This window comes from Rhipicephalus sanguineus, chromosome 3 (genome assembly GCF_013339695.2).
Source record: "Rhipicephalus sanguineus isolate Rsan-2018 chromosome 3, BIME_Rsan_1.4, whole genome shotgun sequence".
Taxonomy (NCBI): Eukaryota; Metazoa; Arthropoda; class Arachnida; order Ixodida; family Ixodidae; genus Rhipicephalus; species Rhipicephalus sanguineus.
Genome location: NC_051178.1, coordinates 15,473,511 through 15,491,466, shown reverse-complemented (window position 1 = coordinate 15,491,466; position 17,956 = coordinate 15,473,511). Strand labels below are relative to the sequence as shown.

The 17,956-nt window shown below is 47.9% G+C and overlaps 1 protein-coding gene across 1 annotated transcript in view; it reads left to right on the top strand.

Annotated features, from left to right (window-relative positions):
• The window catches only part of LOC119386460 (very long-chain specific acyl-CoA dehydrogenase, mitochondrial), a 238,167-nt gene that overhangs the window by 92,698 nt on the left and 127,513 nt on the right, over positions 1 to 17,956 (top strand). Inside the window, exon 5 of the mRNA XM_037653745.2 lies at positions 13,142 to 13,345. Within this exon, the coding sequence (XP_037509673.1) occupies positions 13,142 to 13,345 (204 nt within the window). The remainder of the gene's footprint in view (positions 1 to 13,141; positions 13,346 to 17,956) is intronic.

Sequence of the window (17,956 nt, the reverse complement as noted above, 5' to 3'; positions counted from 1 at the left end):
CAGTGATGACTGCACCTGAGACGCGAGCATTTTGTTCGCAGCTATCTTTCGTCCAATGGGCTTCCCAAACAATCCAACTTTATCTCTTTGCATTTTTCCCTCCTCCCAAGTTCAGTTTCATGCTTCTCAAACCACACTCTGGTAGTTCTCTTGAGGTAAAACATTAGATTGGCCAGCATAAGAGTGGGACCCCATCGGTTGCAAGCACTCGCGTGTTCGTACTCTGTTAGCCAATCCTCAACGTCCATTTTGTTGGGATCGCCGGAACTGCTAAATGTGCCAGGATCCCGCGGCTGTTCGAGCATGACCATTGTTGTCCTGGTGCTGATGCAGACACTGTATCTTCAGCCATTGTTGCAGAGAGCCTCTCCAAACGGCAGCAGCTGCGGAGTTCCGTTGCAAAGCGTGTCGTACCCAACACATCCACCAAATGTGGCGGAGGCGAGATGTCGATTTAATGAATATTTACAGCAGTATAGCAGCAGCCGAACAACATGGCTGAGGAGCCTCCTGCAAGAGCACTTCGCGTGCACTCGTCGTTTCCATCTTCGGAGAGCTCGTGTCCCTGACGCACTGTAACAATATTGTTGTGGTTGAAGTGTGTTTACTTATAGGGCGAGTGTGATGGTCCAGTAATGATGGCGCTAATAGGCTGTACCAGCTAACGTCTTCCTCTCCTCTTTGCTCAACTCATGCAATCCCCGGCTCCCAGATGAAGCCCACTGGGTGAGCCCAAATCACTGGGCAGTGGCACTGCTTAGGGTGAGCAGCATGTACCGGCTGGGTCTCGCTGGACGATGCCACCATGTATAATGAGTCGCTTAATGGATCTACAATGATAAATTAGCTTGTATACTGGGGTTTAACCTTTTTTCACTAGATATATGTGAATATAGGACTTTTTGTCTACAAATCAAATATGAATAAGGCAAAAAACTGCTCTTGAATATCGAATCGAATATGGAATATGTTGTCATCATAACCCGCCTCTCTTATGTCCGCTGCAAGACAAAGGTCTTTCCCAGTGCCCACTGTGTGCTGTGTGTGTTGATGCCTGTGAATTTCTTAATTTCTTTGCCTCGCCAAACCCTTTCCCGTCCTTGGCTGCATGTGCATTGTTAAGAAGTTGCAAAATGGGAAGTAACAGTGGCTTTCACTGCTCTTTCAAAGTGAATAAATGAAACTGCATGACATTAGGCACATTGAAGTTAGATTTGGTAATGCACTCATGAGACGGTGCAGAAAAATTAACTCTTTGACACCTTCACAAAGCGAGCAGTCATCAAGTGCTCGAACAAGTCTGAGAGTGAAAAAGACCCGCTCCCTTGTGCAATGTGATGCTCTAATATTGCCATTTCCTTTTCCAAGCACCTAAACTCCTAAACATTGTTTAGCTAATAATCTCAGTCGTTTTTTAATTGTAATCTGTTTACAGAGCACGAAAATACAACATATGTTGCATAAAAAACCTGTGGAATAAAGCTTGATGAAAAAAGAAATTGCACCCGTTGCTTTGGTGTGCCAGACAGGCTAAAATAACGCATGAAAATCATGTACATGTCACGTGTATTTGTCAGTGCAGCTGATTGCCGGGACTGCGGCATAAATATGCACTGAACGGTAGTATGCAGGAAACATGTGAAGTATGACTTAATGGGCACGTATTAGTGACGTTTTGCTTTTAAAGATATGATTGCATAACACTTTTAAGTCATCACTTGTTCAAATATTCAAAGTTGTCCGATCATTCACCTCTCCTACTGCGTATTCGGCCCGAGCCAAGTATTCGAGAAAATCCGAATATGAATCTTTCGAAATTAATATGCTTCGATAAAAGAAAATATTTGATTCATGTCCAAAATTTAAAATATTTGCATACCCCTACTTTTTGCATAAACGTTTACACATCGGTCTCCACAAAGGCTCAAAGTCTCCTTGGCATACGAGATGGTCTGATGTCAGCTGTGACAGCACTCTTTTGATTGGTGGTGTGATGCCGCAGTACAGTGGGCTTCTTTAGTAGTACTTGCTCTGAAGGTTGAATTGTAATATTGTGTCACTGTAGCTTAGTTGTGGACATGCGTAAAGGAGATAAAAAGGACTCTTTTGCAGCGCTTTAAGCATAAATAACGAAGGCTAGAATGTCATTCCAGCCTTGTGGTGGGAATATGGCGAGCATTTGAGTTGTGTTTGTAAGTGCTACAAGGCCATACATCTTAGGGCGATAAAAATGTTGAATGGTGGAGGTGCAGAAATGATGCTGTTCTTCCACAGTGTTGGGAACAAGGTGGCAAGTTTGATCAGGAATGTTGACACTAGGGGGCACCATGCTGAAAAATAACGAATTGAAGCAAAAATGTTGCACGCCCATCTGTTGAAGGCGGTATAGCTGCCGCTTCTGCCTAACTGATCAGGTGGTCGACACATACAGTCGGCCATCAGGCCTTCTTAGATGATCATTGAAATGGTCCCAAAAGAATCGTACCCACTTGTTCAGGTGGCAGACAAGCGTGTGAAGGCCCTGTTGGACATGGATGGTGCGCGTGCGGGCTGCAGTTACATTTCATCACATCAAGTAGGCGATGCTTTGCTATGCCCAAACTGGTTTTGATGCAGCACGACCACTGCAGCATGAGATGCACAAGTGCAGCAAAGTGAAAGCGAGTTGCGCCGCCTGTCGGGAACCCACCAAACAGGTTCCTGCGCACGCAATATAGACGTGGCCCCACACGCCTGGTGCGAAATGATCACGGTCCTATTTGGAGCAGAGTGACGTCTGAGTGCGCCCGCAGCCGTCAATCGCGTCGGCGGTTGAGAGCCGCCGGACTCTAAAGGTGCTCTGCCGCGCATGCATGCTACGTTGGAGTATATCAGCGCCGTGACAGAGGTTGGAGATGACCCAGCAGAGGGATTGTAGCGTGCTTGTATGTTCACCTTGTTCACAACTGGAGATATCGTCCTCGACTGTGTCTCGTGGTCTGGGCCAGCTGCTGTGTCCAATTGCATTTCTGATGACCACAAGATGGCCAGAGGTCGCATTGTCGTGCATGGCTGTCAGTATGACCAGTCGCAGACTCTGTGGCACCACCAAAAGGGAGTGTGCACTTTTAGCTGAAGTCAACCTTTGGCCTCAGGATGCTACGCAGTGATAAAATGTAGTTTCAAACTAAAAATATTTTCTTGCTCTGCCCCTAAAAATCACAAAGTCTGGGAATGTATAAGAGATGGAAGCAAAACAGTCATCAATATTGTCTTTGTCTGAGGAAGGTGGGAGAGACAGTCTGCATCTGCATGGGAATGTCGAGGCTTGTAGGAAATAACAAAATCGTATACCTGAAGTTGGAGGCCCAATGTGCTGGTCATTTGCTTGGGTCACGCATGTCGTGTTTCGTCGGGGGTGGAAACTGCTTCCGAAGGAAGAATGCAGGAGCAGAACTGAATGTGATTTATTCCATGCCAATGCGTAGTGGAATGCGGCTCGGCTCGGTGGCCGCATGACTGGGTTTATATAATGAACGGTCGCGATAGTCAAGCTGCTGTTATCGCTCTATCGGTGATGATAACATAACACTCCTCTCCTTTTATTTAGAGGGTGAATTTGTATCCTTATACAATATTTAAAAACGGGCTTCGTATCGATAAGGTGGACGGCGTTGTTTTGACGGGTAGCGCCTTTCCGGTGCTTGTGTCTCCGATTGAGGAGTGGGCGCTGGAGGGCCAGACTCCACGGGCACCGGCTCTTTCGTCGTTGACTGGTCACCTGCCTAGCTTTGAGGGAGGGCCAGGAACCCCTCCGTGAAGTCTGGGTCGGATACCCTTGGTGCCACCACAGTGCCCGTGCCTGCTAGCAGCTGGTTGACATGTCGGCGCCAGATGAACTTGCCTCGGGGTGTAGTTGCTATGACTTTATAAGAGACTCTTCTTTAGCACGGTTCCACGAATCCACTTGGGTGAGCCTCTGTAATTGCAAACTAGAACACTGTCATTAATACAAAAACGGTCTCTGTTGCTCCTCCGCTGCTGCATTTGGGTGAATTGACTGTGCAACACCTTCCCCTCCACTGTAAGCCTCATGGCATCCAGCCTGGTGCGCAATCTCCTACCCATCAGCAGTTTAGCTGGAGCTTCTCCAGTCGTAGGATGAGGCGTATTTCGGTATGCCAATAAAAAGTTGTGAAGTGTTTCTTCGACAGACTCAACAGGTGGTGACTTGCGCAGAGCAGACTTCAACGTTTGCACGAACCGCTCCACCAGGCCATTTGTGCTTGGATGATAAGGGGCGATCACGACATGTCTGGCCCCGACGTCCCGCATAAACGCCTTGAACTCTTTGGACACCAGTGTGGTCCATTGTCGGACACCACCGTCTCCGGCACTCTGAATCTGCAGAAAAGTTCACGCAGGCAGGCAGCAGTACGCTCGGATGTTGTGCTTCGCATAATGAACACTTCCGGCCACTTTTAGTGGGCATCTACCACCACCAAAAACATAGTTCCCCGGAAAGGTCCCATGAAGTCCAAGTGAATTCGCCTCCACGGTGTGGTTGGCCATGCCCAGGGATGCAGAGGTGCCTTACATGGATCATTCCATTGTTCTTGGCAGGCTTGGCAACTTCGTACCTTTGTCTCCAAATCTGCATCAATTGACAGCCACCACACGTAGCTGTGAGCTAGCTCCTCACTCCGCACAATGCCGAATGGCCTAGGTGCAGTTCGAGCACGGATTCTCGAAGGGGGGACCGGATAACAACCCTCAGGCCATACATAAGGTACCCTTGATGCATGCTGATCTGCAAACGTCGGTCGAAAAATTGTTTTAAGCTAACACCTCGCAAGTGCAATGGCCAGCCTATGCTTGTAAGCTGGGTCACTTTACTGAGCACCAGATCACGTGCTGTAACGCGGGCAACCGCTTTGGCGGACACAGGCATAGAGTCCAGGCGCAGCACATAAAATGATTCCTTGCCTTCGGATGTGCAGTCTTCAGGTCCCTGGAGCGGGAACCTTGAAAAAAAAAAAGATGGTTGATCCCTCCGTCATAGGAATCGGAATAACACGGAAGTAAAGCATGCCCGTACAGAAGTAACTGGATGTTTACTGTACATTGATATGAGAGAGTTTGCACAATGTATATTGATGTCTGGCAGCTATAGCACCGTTTAACGTGGATGCACCCACTCCATCCCGACGACTAACGTCCATGTTAAATGATTAAACAAACCTTTGTGATAGTTGTAGTAGTTAACGGTGAAAGTGTAATCAGAGAATGAGGTGTGATAGCCAGAAGAGCGTCGCATGTTGGATGCAGAACTTGGTCGCCATCCCACGACATGTTAAAATGTGATTGAACACCACGGCCGGACTAGAGGGAAACACAAAGCGCGTCATGCCACCTCGGTAGCCCGGCCGCGATTTCTTTCGGGGCAAGTGCGTGAGCGGGGAATGCGGTGTTACAGCCAGGTGAGGCAGGCGTGCATCGCAGAGCTACTTTTGGTTTGGATTAGCGGGATGCTATGAGCGAGACCGACGCTTTTACGACGCTTGGGCTAAGATCGCCACCTCGCGGTGTGTTAAGGCATTGACAAAATTGAACTTCTATTGAAAACGCGCCGAATGGGATGGACGTGTAACGCGTTGCAGGTGCTAATCGCGGAGGCCACAGTAATTATGAATTACTTTACTGTACCACTCCCAGAGGGCAGCATCACCCCGCCAACTGGGAGAGGTAGATATAAAAGGCGCGTTTTTAAAGACTCTGGAGTCTGTGACTGTAGCGCAGTGGATAGCGTGCCCGGCATCTGTTGTTGCGGACCGAGCGGTCGTGGGTTCGATGCCCATTGACGGAACTTTTTTTCTTTGGCATCTGATCGTGTAAATTTTTTCGACGTCATTTCCGTGATGGAAATACGCCACTGAAGTCTTGGTGGACCCCGGCATAAAACACTTTTGTGTTAAAAAATCTGTTTCTGCGTTGTCACTGGATTTTTTGTACACGAGCGAGTACTTGTAAGCTGACGACGTGACGGCCCATCGCTGTAAACGTGCTGCTGCAATGGGTGGAATACCTGTTCTTTGTCCCAAGATTGTTTGTAATGGCTTGTGATCCGTAATCAACGTGAAACATCTTCCATAGATGTAGAAATGAAACTTTTTGGCGGCAAAGATAATGGCCAGTGCTTCTTTTTCCAGCGGACTGTACTTCTTTTTCGGCGTCAGTTAGTGTGCGCGGTGCATAAAATACAGGGCGAGAGCTTCCATCTTCAGTTACATGCGGAAGTACTGTGCCCACCCCGTACTGGGAAGCGTCACACGCCACTTGCAAAGGTTTATCTGGGTCGTAATGCGCCAGAATCGAGGACGACGCCAATGCATTCTTGATTTCCCCGAACGCCGCTTGACACTATTCATCCCAGAGCTATGACTCGTCGCGACGCAGCAGTTTGTAAAGTGAACTCGCCAGAGTAGACAATAGAGGAACAAACTTCCCATAGTAATTTACGATCCCCAGAAACGATATAGTTGCCGCTTGCTTGTGGGTGCGGAAGCTTTCATCAGTGCTTCTATCTTGTCTGGCGTTATTGGCCGCGAGGCCCACCACTGGAAACGCCGGCGCCACAGTCGGCATGACGTGCTTGGCAGGATCACATGGTCTCAGCGGCCGCGTCGGCTGCTTGTGGAGCGCTGCCGCATGCTTTGAAAATGAGTTTCAAGTCCCAAATGCGCTGCGGTCTGTTCAAATACAGAAGTTTTCTCGCATTTTCTACTCAATTGAAGCCATTGTAATAGAGTGGCTGCCTTCGAAGGCAACGAACATGGGGCTCTGCCGCTCGGTGCCGCAGTGCCGGAGCCCAGTGTCAGCCTGCACCGGTAACCGCAGGACAAGAAACTGCGTGAGGCACAGGTTGTGAAGCTAAGAACCGGCAAGTAGCCATCGGCTACGAGTCTTGTGTGCAACAAGCACTTCTGCGACGAAGACTTTCGTTACTGCGTCGGGCCTGCGATGTTCGGTGAGTAGCAGACAGCGCGCACTGAGACGATGGCTCACACACGCTTCCCGCCGGCGAATGATGCTTATCTGCCACAGGATGGAAAAGGCACTACCTTTTACCATGTGCGATACCATCTCAGAACCCTCCTGTTAGGTTTCGCCGCTCATAAGTCGAAACTGCTGACGGGACGGTGCGGCACTGTACGTCGTACAAAGCTTCTTTCTCGGCTCCCTCTCTGCGTGGTCTTTGACTGTGCAATTATCAACGGAAGGCAAACTGCAGGGAGCAGCTCGATCCCACGATGGCCCCCAGGGGTTCCGGGTACGCGACCGTTCTCAGAGGTCGGCTTCGGGAAGAGCGGCCCGAACGTGTGGGAAAATGAGGCGGGCAAAACATCTCCTGCTCTATGCCGTCGCCCAAGGCGACAGTACGCTTGACCCCAACAATGACCGCCATGCGCTTTCGGCGCGTCGACGGAAAAGAAGGGTTGAGTCGCAACAATGCACGGCCCGAATGCTTGGGAGGCAGAGACACGCATACGCCTTTTCTTTCCCGGAACGGTTTAACGACTGGCTCCGCGAGTTCAACTCGATGAGTATGGAAAAAAATGGCGTGAATGCACCAGGGCTAAGATACAGGTGTTTCGACCGTGAGAATCCCTGAGAGCGTGGGATAAGGAGAGGGAGAGCCATTATGGGAAAGAGTGCCAAAACGCCTGTCTGCACTGTAAAGACACTGCTGTCGAGATTAGGGACAGCCCAGTAGGGAGTGACTTGATCTGAGGATAAACGGATTGGATAAGGGAATGTCGAGGCGGACCACCAGTGGCCACCTCCCCTTTTCTTTGTTTACCCCAAGGTACTTAAGACTGGACGGAATTCGTTTCCCTTCAGTCTAGGCTGTAATCACCTAACTGATTGATCAGTAAGACTCCGTACGATGCAACTTTCGTCTGGGCCGTAACCATTCGGTGGTCGAACAGTGAAACTCGGTTCTTCGTATGTAGTAACAGTGTTCTAGGCTCTAACTTAAGAAAAGTTAAGTAGAAGAGTAAGACGCTGTTGATGTCTATGTTATCATCAGTGTGCTTCGGCAAGATGTACATATGACTGTAAATATTTTGCTGCAATATACCTTCAAGTTTTTATTACCTCCAACCTGCCTCCTGCTTCATCGACGTCGATCATCTCCTTGACGGGACTTCAATCCACATCAAGGAGAAAACGAACAAGGAAAAACATAACTCCTCCCGTGCAACCTCTTGATCGTCGGCCCTGTGCTCAGCGTCCACAAAATCGGCTGCAGATGCGCAAGTCATTGTTTAGATACGTTGAATTAAAAAACTAACAGGGTCCCTTATGCATTCGCCAAAGATCACTAGAAGGCGAAAGCCATCCTCTTCTTCTTGTTAGTGCATGTATTGATTCTCCCGCGACCCCTCCAAAAAGGTTCTGCACCTAACGCGGTTTTGCATGGCCTCCGTGACCAATCACGGAGACAATGCAAAGTGACCATGACGTGTGGATACGTCATCATGTGACGTCATAATGACGCTACATATTTTGGCAATCTGTGACGTCATGATGATGTCATATGGTGACGCCATCACATGACAATTACTTTTTGCATCACTCGTGTTGACGCTGCCGACGCGGGACGTCGACGGGCAATCTTCCCGTTTGATGAGGCATCTAGGGCTTTCGCCTTCATAACCTACAAGACGTTTTGCATTGCCTCCTTGATCGGCCCACCGATCACGGAGGCAATGCAAAGGGACCATGTCGTGTGAATACGTCATCATGTGACGTCGCGTTATGTCACGTCATGGTGATGTCATAATGAAGTTACAAATTTAGGAGATCTGTGACATCATGATGACGTCATCACGTGACAATTATTTTTTGTGTCACTTGTCTTGACGCCGCCGACGGTCAGTCTTTCCATTTGAAGAGGCATCGAAGGCTTTCGCCTTCATAAGCTGCGCGACGTTTGCTGGTGGACACACATAGTGAGAGAGTGAAATGCTGCGGCTGTGTGCTGCATTTATGTTGCCAATGACATTTTTTCAGTCAAGCTTGCGTTCCCCTGACACAAACACTATGTGCTAAAAAGCCCGAATTTATTTGTGCCCCTCTCAAACTCATGTTGGGCCTCTCCAACCCCACGTATTTTCTTGGAGCCTCATTTATTTACGTGGGAAAGATGCCACCCTGTTGGCGTTGGACACGACACTGCTGCCAAAATTGCTGGGGTACTCGCCAAATAATTGCTATCCTGTTTTGCGGCTGCTGGTTGCTGCAATAACTTCTGTTTTATTCGCCACTATTTCAAGTTCATGTGGATCCTAGTTCACAGCTGATGTTTGCAGAACAAGTCTGGCGAACGTAGCTGTATTTTCTTTCTTTTCCTTGGCGTTGCATGTTACTACATGCTCGGTCTCGTAGACTGCTTGTCCTTCCACCAGCAATCTCGAAGTGGTGAAGCTTTGGTCTATGAATTTGTTGATGACAGAGAGTGGCAAGTTCACTGGAATGCAAAGGGATCGATAATTAAGGAGCATTAAAAAAAAGGTGCCGCATTTGCTCACGTTTTGTGTGAGCACCAAACGAAACGAATGCACTGAATAAAGAAACAGAAGCAGCGGCATTTGCCCGCTGAGAGGACCGATCAATACGCAGTGCGAGACAACTTGTCAAATGACATTGAAACGTACATGAATTTAGACCGAAAAAAAAAAACACTGAATCGTCGGGACGGCACATCACAAAGTTGCCATGCGCCCCGAAGCCGTAGTTGTGACGAAATTGTTTTTGAACTGCTCTGATAGCGTCCGCGCAACAGTAGTTGTCTGTGTACTCACAAATTCTCATATTTTGCGGCCTAAAGTTCACAGCACAGTACCAAAACGCGCTCCTAGCAAAAGCGAAACCATCAGTACAAACATACATGCAGACGCTCATACATGCAGAGGCACCGTCAGTCGTCACGAACCCGTGCGATCGCTGGCTTGAGGTTTCTTTCTGTTATGCTCCGTTTGGTTATACAGGCAGTCTCTCTAACGAAATATTTCACATAGTTTGCACTCAGCGAGTGACTACCCTTCACGCAAGAAGCCGGTTCAGGGGTCTCCAACGCGGTGACCGCGGGAAGTGGGTGCTCGGTTTTCTGCAGCGAGACAGCGACTGTAGACTATCTTGTGCTTCCAGTTCGTCGAAAATGATTATTTTGACAGTAAAGAACACAGTTCCTTTTGAAAGTACTTACAGAATGCCCTGGAGGGCTTCCGCGAGGTGTTTTTGTAGAGCGCAGACAGCAAAACCTATGGGGAGCACGCCGGCGGTATCCTACCTAGCACGCAATCGAGGCGCGCCCGATAGAGGGCGACTCCGTAACTCCTCGCCGCCAATACTGACCCCTGCTGCACTGATAACATGACCCAGATACTGTAATTCTGTTTGAAAAAGCGAACACTTTCTTTACTCGAACATCGCACTCAGTGAACCGCTTCAGAACCGCTTCGAGGTTTGCGAAATATTCGTCCGATGTCTTCCCGGTAATGAGAACGTCATCCAAATAGCAGCTGACACCTTTTAGGTTCTTCAACATTATGTCCATAATTCTTTGGAAAATGGAAGGTGCCGAAGAAACCCCGAACGGCAGTCTGTTCGCGGAAAAAGGCCTTTATGAGTATTTAGTGTCAAGTACTTTTGTGACGAATCCAACATTACTACCTGTTGATATGCTCGATTGAGGTCAATCTTAGAAAATTCTTGGCCCCCTGCGAGTGCCGCGAACAACTCTTCCACTCTTGGAAGCGGATATCGGTCAGTTTCAAGACAAGGATTTAGAGTGGTCTTGTAATTGCCACATAGTCTTATGCCACCGTCCTTCTTGACCACTAGTACAACTGGTGTGGCGTTGTCACTTGTCACGACTGGTGAAATGACTCCCATGTTTTCTAACTTCTTAAGCTCAGCCTCGAATGCCGGTTGCAATGCAAAGGGCACACTTCTTGCCTTCAAAAATTTTGGCACGCTACCTTCTTTCAGCAACAACTCCGCTCTTTCTTCTGTAATTGTCCCCAGTTTGTCTTTAAACAAACTCTGGTATTTGTCTAGAAGAGCACTTAGTCTGGTACATGTAGAATTTTCCAACCTGGGAATAGCGTTGAGCTTGAAAATACGGCTCCACTCGAGTCGGATGGCGTGCAACCATTGTCGACCCAGCAGAGGCGGTCCTTTTTCTCTCGTGATGTAAAGAGGCAGCTGGGCCGTCTGCTCTCCGTACTGCATGGCAACATGGGCAACACCGACAGGCTGGACGATGGCTCCCTCAAACGACCGCAGCTTCAGCGTCGTTGGCATGACCTTGGTTGAGGGAAACATTTGACGAAACTGATTCAAATACATCACGGACACAGTAGTCCCAGTATCCAGCTCCATTTCGAGAGGTAAGTCTTGTACATGCATTGAAATTTTTATCAGCTCTAGACCAGGCGAGAAAATGTCCTTCATGCTAACAGAAGCTTGAATGGGACGCAACATTTTGATCGTGTTTCGGCGTGCTCCCTTCATTGTTCTCTGCTTGTTAGCTTGGCACAGTCTTTCAGTGTGTCCTTTCTTATCACATTTGAAACAGATGTCCGCGATGTGTGGGCACAGTCTGCTTGCATGCTTCACAGACCCGCCGGTAGCATTTTCCCTGCGTCATATCAGTTGTCCCAACTGCTTCGACTTTGTGAAGGTCTGGTATGCTTGATTATGAAGCGTGCGCTTCTGCCACGCTCTTTTTCGCTGCTTCCATGGCTAGCGCTCGTTCTACAGCTTTCTGGAATGTTAGCTTGTTATCCTCCGTAAATAACATGCGCTGTATATCTTCTCGGCACAGATCACAGACAAAACGATCCCGCAGTGACTGATTGAGGGTGGATTCAAATTCGCATGTCTGTGCCAATTTCCGCAACTGTACAACATATTCCGAAATTGATTCAGTCTCAAGTTGCGACCTTCTGTGAAATTTTGCATGTTTGCTAATGTCAGACGGCTTCGGTGACAAATGGTCACCAAGAAGTTTCTTTAATAACTTGAAACTTTTAGCTGATGGCAGTTCCGGTGTGGTCAATGATTTTGGTTTACGAGGCTCAAAAAAGCGTGTACCTCGTCGTCCTCGGGGATACGGTTTACCTGAAGAAATGATGACAAGCGTTCCTCGTATGATGGCCAGTCGCTTGTAGACTCGTCGAACGGCTCGATGTGTTCCAGTCGACCCACGACTTGCGTCACTGCCCCCGCCGCTGCCGCCACCGCACCGTCCATTTCCATGTCAGCTTGCCGCAGAATTGGTCAGGGTCCCATACTCGTCGCCAATGTCGTGTTTCGTCGGGGGTGGAAACCGCCGCCCATTTCACCCATAGTTCTGAAATATTGAGTCTCTCAAAACTCATATTGCGCAAGAAACTTCTGCATCGAAATAATATGCTTGTGGTTGGGGTTCTTCAAATACTTTTCAATGTTAGGAACTGGTTAATCGTACATTTGTCGTAATGAGATTTCACTGATTGTTTAGGCATGGGTACTGGAAGCTGAGGTGTGAATGCTTGTGAGACACCTGCATGAATTTGCACTGTCACCCGCTTACTGCCATCTGCCAGAGCAAGCACAACAGTTATTGCATAATGGTTCTTTTTGTAGCAAATACTTGAGTAATGCTGCACTGGTGAACAGTCATCTTCAACAAGTGGTGTGCCTCGTAGCAGATCACTGCTAAAGATTAGGAAAAGGCAGAGAACAGAGCTTTGTGGCACACCAGATTCCACATTGGTCGTAGCTGACATTTGATACCACTTGCAGTTGAAAAGCACTGGGTGATCCACCGTAGGTAGGTCAAAGGAAAGGCATGGATTAGATGATGAACTGAAAGATACCAGGAATGCATGGTAAAGTTTTGCACTAGGCTTAATACATATCTTGCTCTGGTGTCAGCATTTTGGCAGAGGTGTAAAGCGAGTGATATTCACTAAAGCGAAATAAAGTGAGGGAAGTGTGTTTTGGTGCCAACATGGAAATACTTGAATGGTGAATCATCCACTTCTGCAGCGCGAGTTATGAAAGTGCGCGGATGAATGTTGTGAACCTTGGCTGTGGTTTCATGCAGGAGGTGAACAATGCCGACGCGAACGATGCCAACGAATGTGTTGCAGACGAGACGATGCAGGCACTGAAGGCAATGGGGGGCTTCGGCATGCAAGTTCCTCCCGAGCTGGGAGGCATTGGGGCTACCAACAGCCAGACAGCCCGCCTCAGTGAGACCATTGGCGAGTACGACCTGGCACTCGGCATCACACTCGGGGCACACCAGGTACGTTCCTTACGTAGAGCCAATTCACTACAACTTTGACATCTCACAGGCAGACCTTATTGGGGAACTGATGGGTGACAGCAGGCTGGCTGATGACTCCTTTGCGTACAGCCAGTTTGCACAGACTTACTACTGTTTCACCTGCATTCAAGTTTTGCAAAGGAATCCACCTCCTGCATAGCATTGTGGCGCCACCTCACACTTGCCATCATGGCTATGAGCGATGCTGACTAACGTGGACGGGAGGACGACCGTCGTCATAACTCAACTGGTAGAGCATTGGACACATTATTCGAAGGTTGCAGGTTCAGTCTCTGCCGGCAGCATGTTGTCTTTTCGTCCACTTTAATTTCTTCATATTTACATCGTAATTACTACAAATAACGTCCCTTATACTTCCTCACTCAATGTTGTGTCTGTTAAAGATAAACGAGCCCTCAAATTCCCCTTGTTTCGTTCAACCTTGAAGCATTGGTGTTTAAGGAAAGACGTGGGTCTGCAAAAAAATTTTTATTAGTTGGGTGAACTGAATGAAATTTAATGAACTTATTATTATTATTTTTTTTTGAGATTACAAATCTCTAAGTAGATACTTAAACTCGCCCAATCAGCCATTTTAACGAGTTACGTCTCTAAGTAGATTTTTAGTAGCTGCATTAGAACAAAAGATGCGCAATTTCGAAAAGAATACCGTAAAATCCCGAGCAAGCGCCCCCCTCCCTTCTTTGGGAGATTTGAACTATGCAGCTTCTTCTCCCCTCCCACCATTTTCACTGTTTCATTCACTGTTTTTATTCGCCCGACGAGGGCGAATGAAAACAGTGAATGCATGCGCATTCAATGAAGCATTTCATTGGAAGTGTGGGTGTGCATTCTTTAGTCTTGGCGGCCATCTTGAATTTTGGTCCACGACCGAGCAAGGACCCCCCCCCCCTACAAATCTTGTCGAATTATCCTTCACTGTAGGGTCGTGGGGGAGGGGGGGCGCTTACTCAGGATTTTACGTTATTTCTTACGGGGGGCTTTTCAGCAACTTCGCTTTTTTTAAACACAAAAACAGAGTATGTGGCAACATTGCCAGAGAGCTGGTCTAGCTGGTGATCCTAATCTGATTGTTCTTAGTGAACTTCAAATGCAAAATGAATGGATGCAAATGTAAGTGGAAATATTTTGCTGCATACTATTTACGATTATCGAGAATTATAGTTTGGTGAACAACATTATAAGAAAATAAATAGAATCATCGGCTAAACCAGCTTTCTGGCAACCTTGCCACATGCTTTGTTTTTGTGTTTGACAAAGCAAAGCTGCCAAAAAACCCCGTAAGAAACATGCTTAACTTTGTTTTATGGTGAATTCCATTGGCAGATTCGGAGTGGCCGACGAACTCTACGCCGGAGCACTCCACTCCGTGGAGAGCATCTGAAGGAAATCTGCCAATGGAACACAAGCGCCCTCGCCAGAGCAAACAGTAGGAGGCGCTAGTGCACATCTGCTTCGCAAGCGGCCAACATTCCTCGCGGTTTGCGCAGTTTTCGCCTTCACGGGCGCGAGCGGAGAGAACGGGCGCGGTCGGACAGCGTATTTCATCGCACACGAGGTACGCCACGCTCTTCGCATGCACGGGGATCTTGCGACTTCCGGTCGAATCCGCTGCTTTTCGCGGAGTAGCGAGAGCTGCTCCGTGGAGTGAATATGGCGCCGGAGCTGCTCCAGATCTGCCAATGAAACATACAGGGAGCACTCTCAATGCGCCAATGGAACAGACTTGCTCCGAATGGAGCAGAAAAACTGCTACCGGAAGTGCTCCGAATCTGCCAATGGAATTCACCATTAGAAATTCCATATGTTTTGTCCTAATACAGCTATTTAAAATTTAAAGGGGCATGCCGCCACAACTTCTGCTGTCAAATATGGTTAGTGCTGTGGTGTGCATCCTTAATAATCCTCGTAGTCACGTGCAATCTGCACAGACGCAGCAGGCTGTACGGGGCACAGATGCTTGGAGCACACTCACAGTGGACGCTAGTGCACGTGGAAGTTAACCCACGATGGCTGAGCAGGAACTGATTGACCTGTTGGCAAGAAGAATTGTGTTAGAGAAGGGGCCACTACTGCTGCTACCAAATAAGCATAACTGTACTTAAGATGAAGGCCAATCAACTGTCGGGATAATCAATGAAGGTTAAGGGGAGATGCGGGTTGAAAAAGGCAAGTTTTTTCAAAAATTATTGATTTTTTTGTTTTGACCTGTTTTGTTAAGATACGTATCGCTACTGGTCCGAAAATAAAAATCAAAGTCGAGACTCATCTGGAAATGCGTTAAAATTTCGTCTAAAGAGCACAAGGTGGCTGTTAATCTTGACCGAAAGTGTGACGTCTTCTAGCGCCTCGCAGCCGATATTGCACGGTCGCTCGCCATTGGGGATCGCATGAGGAGATCCTCAAATAACCATGGTTTCTCACGCTGCAGAAGCGCAAGAAATAATAAAGAAAGCATGCTTTTGCCACGCTTTTCAAGCGTTGCGACTGGCGTTTAAATCGCATGGTACGGATCGGGGACTGCCATTGGCCGCTGCACGCCTTGCGTGTTGTGAAGCCTGCTTGCAGGGTCCATGTTTCATCGAGCTGCGCAGCTGAACGTTTCTCTCGTGTATTTATTTTCATCATGGACGAAGAGAACCGTAGCAAGTGCAGCCACCGGCCAGTGAACTATCGCTCGGTGAACAAATTTCGAGGACGCCGGCGCAAATCGAAGCCAAACACTCGCCGAACGGCCAGTGCGTCTGCTGCCGCAAGGCCTGGTGACTGCGATGCTTCCGAAGAGTTTTCCGCGGCGTTCGAGTATGTCAGTGCCCCTCAAAGAGAAGATCGGACTCTTCGATGACTGAGAAAGATCACGGTAGAAAGAGTCTTCCTTGATCGCTGACATAACAGCATTGAACATCCTCGTGATCGGTGCGGTGTGTCAAACGTGTCACCGTTCGGGAATATGCGTCCGGGAACCAGCTTACAAACGCAAAGGCGTCGTTTCTGGAACTGCAATATGAGACCAGCGAGTGCTCTGAAAGTATTTTATCGATGACGTAAGGCCAGTGTAGGGGCGGCGAGTGACGGACTGATCGCAAGCAGAACCTACGGCAGCGGGAGCTCGCGCAATAGCTACTCTGCTCGAAAGAGCTGTGAAGGAGAAACTTATGGCGCTGGCTCGTTTTAGTGGCAGTGGCTACTAGAAGAACAATTTACCTCTTTTGTGTGCAATTTTGATCGGATTTCGTTACCTCTCTCATAAATAAACATCCAATTTTAACTTTAAACTTCGTTTTTCTCAAAACACACTTTTTGGCAACGTGCCCTTCTTGTTTTTGGTAATTGTGGTGCTAAGATGTGCATGAGATTTTGCCCAAATTTTCTCTAATGTGTGAGGAGTGCAGTTATCTCCTCGAAATGTCAATATTTTGTTATGCATATTAGAAAATTTTGCAAGTAAACATTTACTGGGGTCTGGGTAATATGGACTTCCCATGTTTGAATTTTTCACGTCAAGTAAATATTTTATATGCACTTTCTGGATAGTTTTTGGCACTCTACAGTTCAGTTGGAGCAATATGAGCCATCAGTTGTCAAAATATATAAAGTTTAAGGATTGAAATAGGGGGGCTACAAGGCCTATGTTTTACACATTTGTCAGGGTGCAGAACAAAAAGTATGCAACTTACAAGAAAACTAATTATATATTTGAAATCAGCATAAATATCTCTACAAATACCCCAAGTTTCATTGCTCTAGGGTGAATATTAAAAAAAAAAAAGTGTCTTTGAGCCGCATCTCCCCTTAATTTATTTAGTTCATTGAAAGATTGTGTGCAGCTGTGATCGTTACTTCAACTGGCAGAACAGATCTCAAATGCACTCTTTTCTTCTATGCGGCCTCTGAGATCTGGTTCGGCAGCGTGCAAAACTGAAAGTTACCCCACCAGGCTCCTAAGTCAAGTATTTGTGTCCCCTCCCAAATTGTTTTATATTTATCGGACTGATTCTGTCATGTTCCAAATGACACAAACTAGTTTGCATGCAGCGGATAAGGCTGCTGTTAAGCTGTTTATTGGACGGCACTTGGTGACAATGCGCTATGGCGACAGTCAAGGCAAAAGCACGGGCTCAGAGCGCGAGCGGCGTTTAGAAGAGGATGACCCACTAGGAGCCGCTGGAGACCGTTAAACAGTACCAATTGCTTCGCCACAATTATCCTGGGTACGAAAAGGGAGCCGTCTGGTGACCTAAGAGCTCGTCACTATGAGCGGGTCATAGCAGGCCTTGAGGCGCTCCACGTTGACAATGTCGCGCCCTCGACGGCGCATGTCCGAAGCTGGTTCGATGTGTTCGATCAGGTAGTTGACCGGGGATGTGCGCTCGACGACCCGGTAGGGGCCTTCGTATTTCGGCAGTAGTTTTGAAGAGAGGCCAGTTGCAATGGTAGGGACAGAGAGCCATACGAGCGCTCCGGGGAGGAACGTGGGCTCAGAAGTGGTGGGGCCATCGCGAATGCTCTTCTGCCGCTCTTGTTCCTGCGTTGTAAAAGTCTTGGCAAGCTCGCGACACTCTTCTGCAA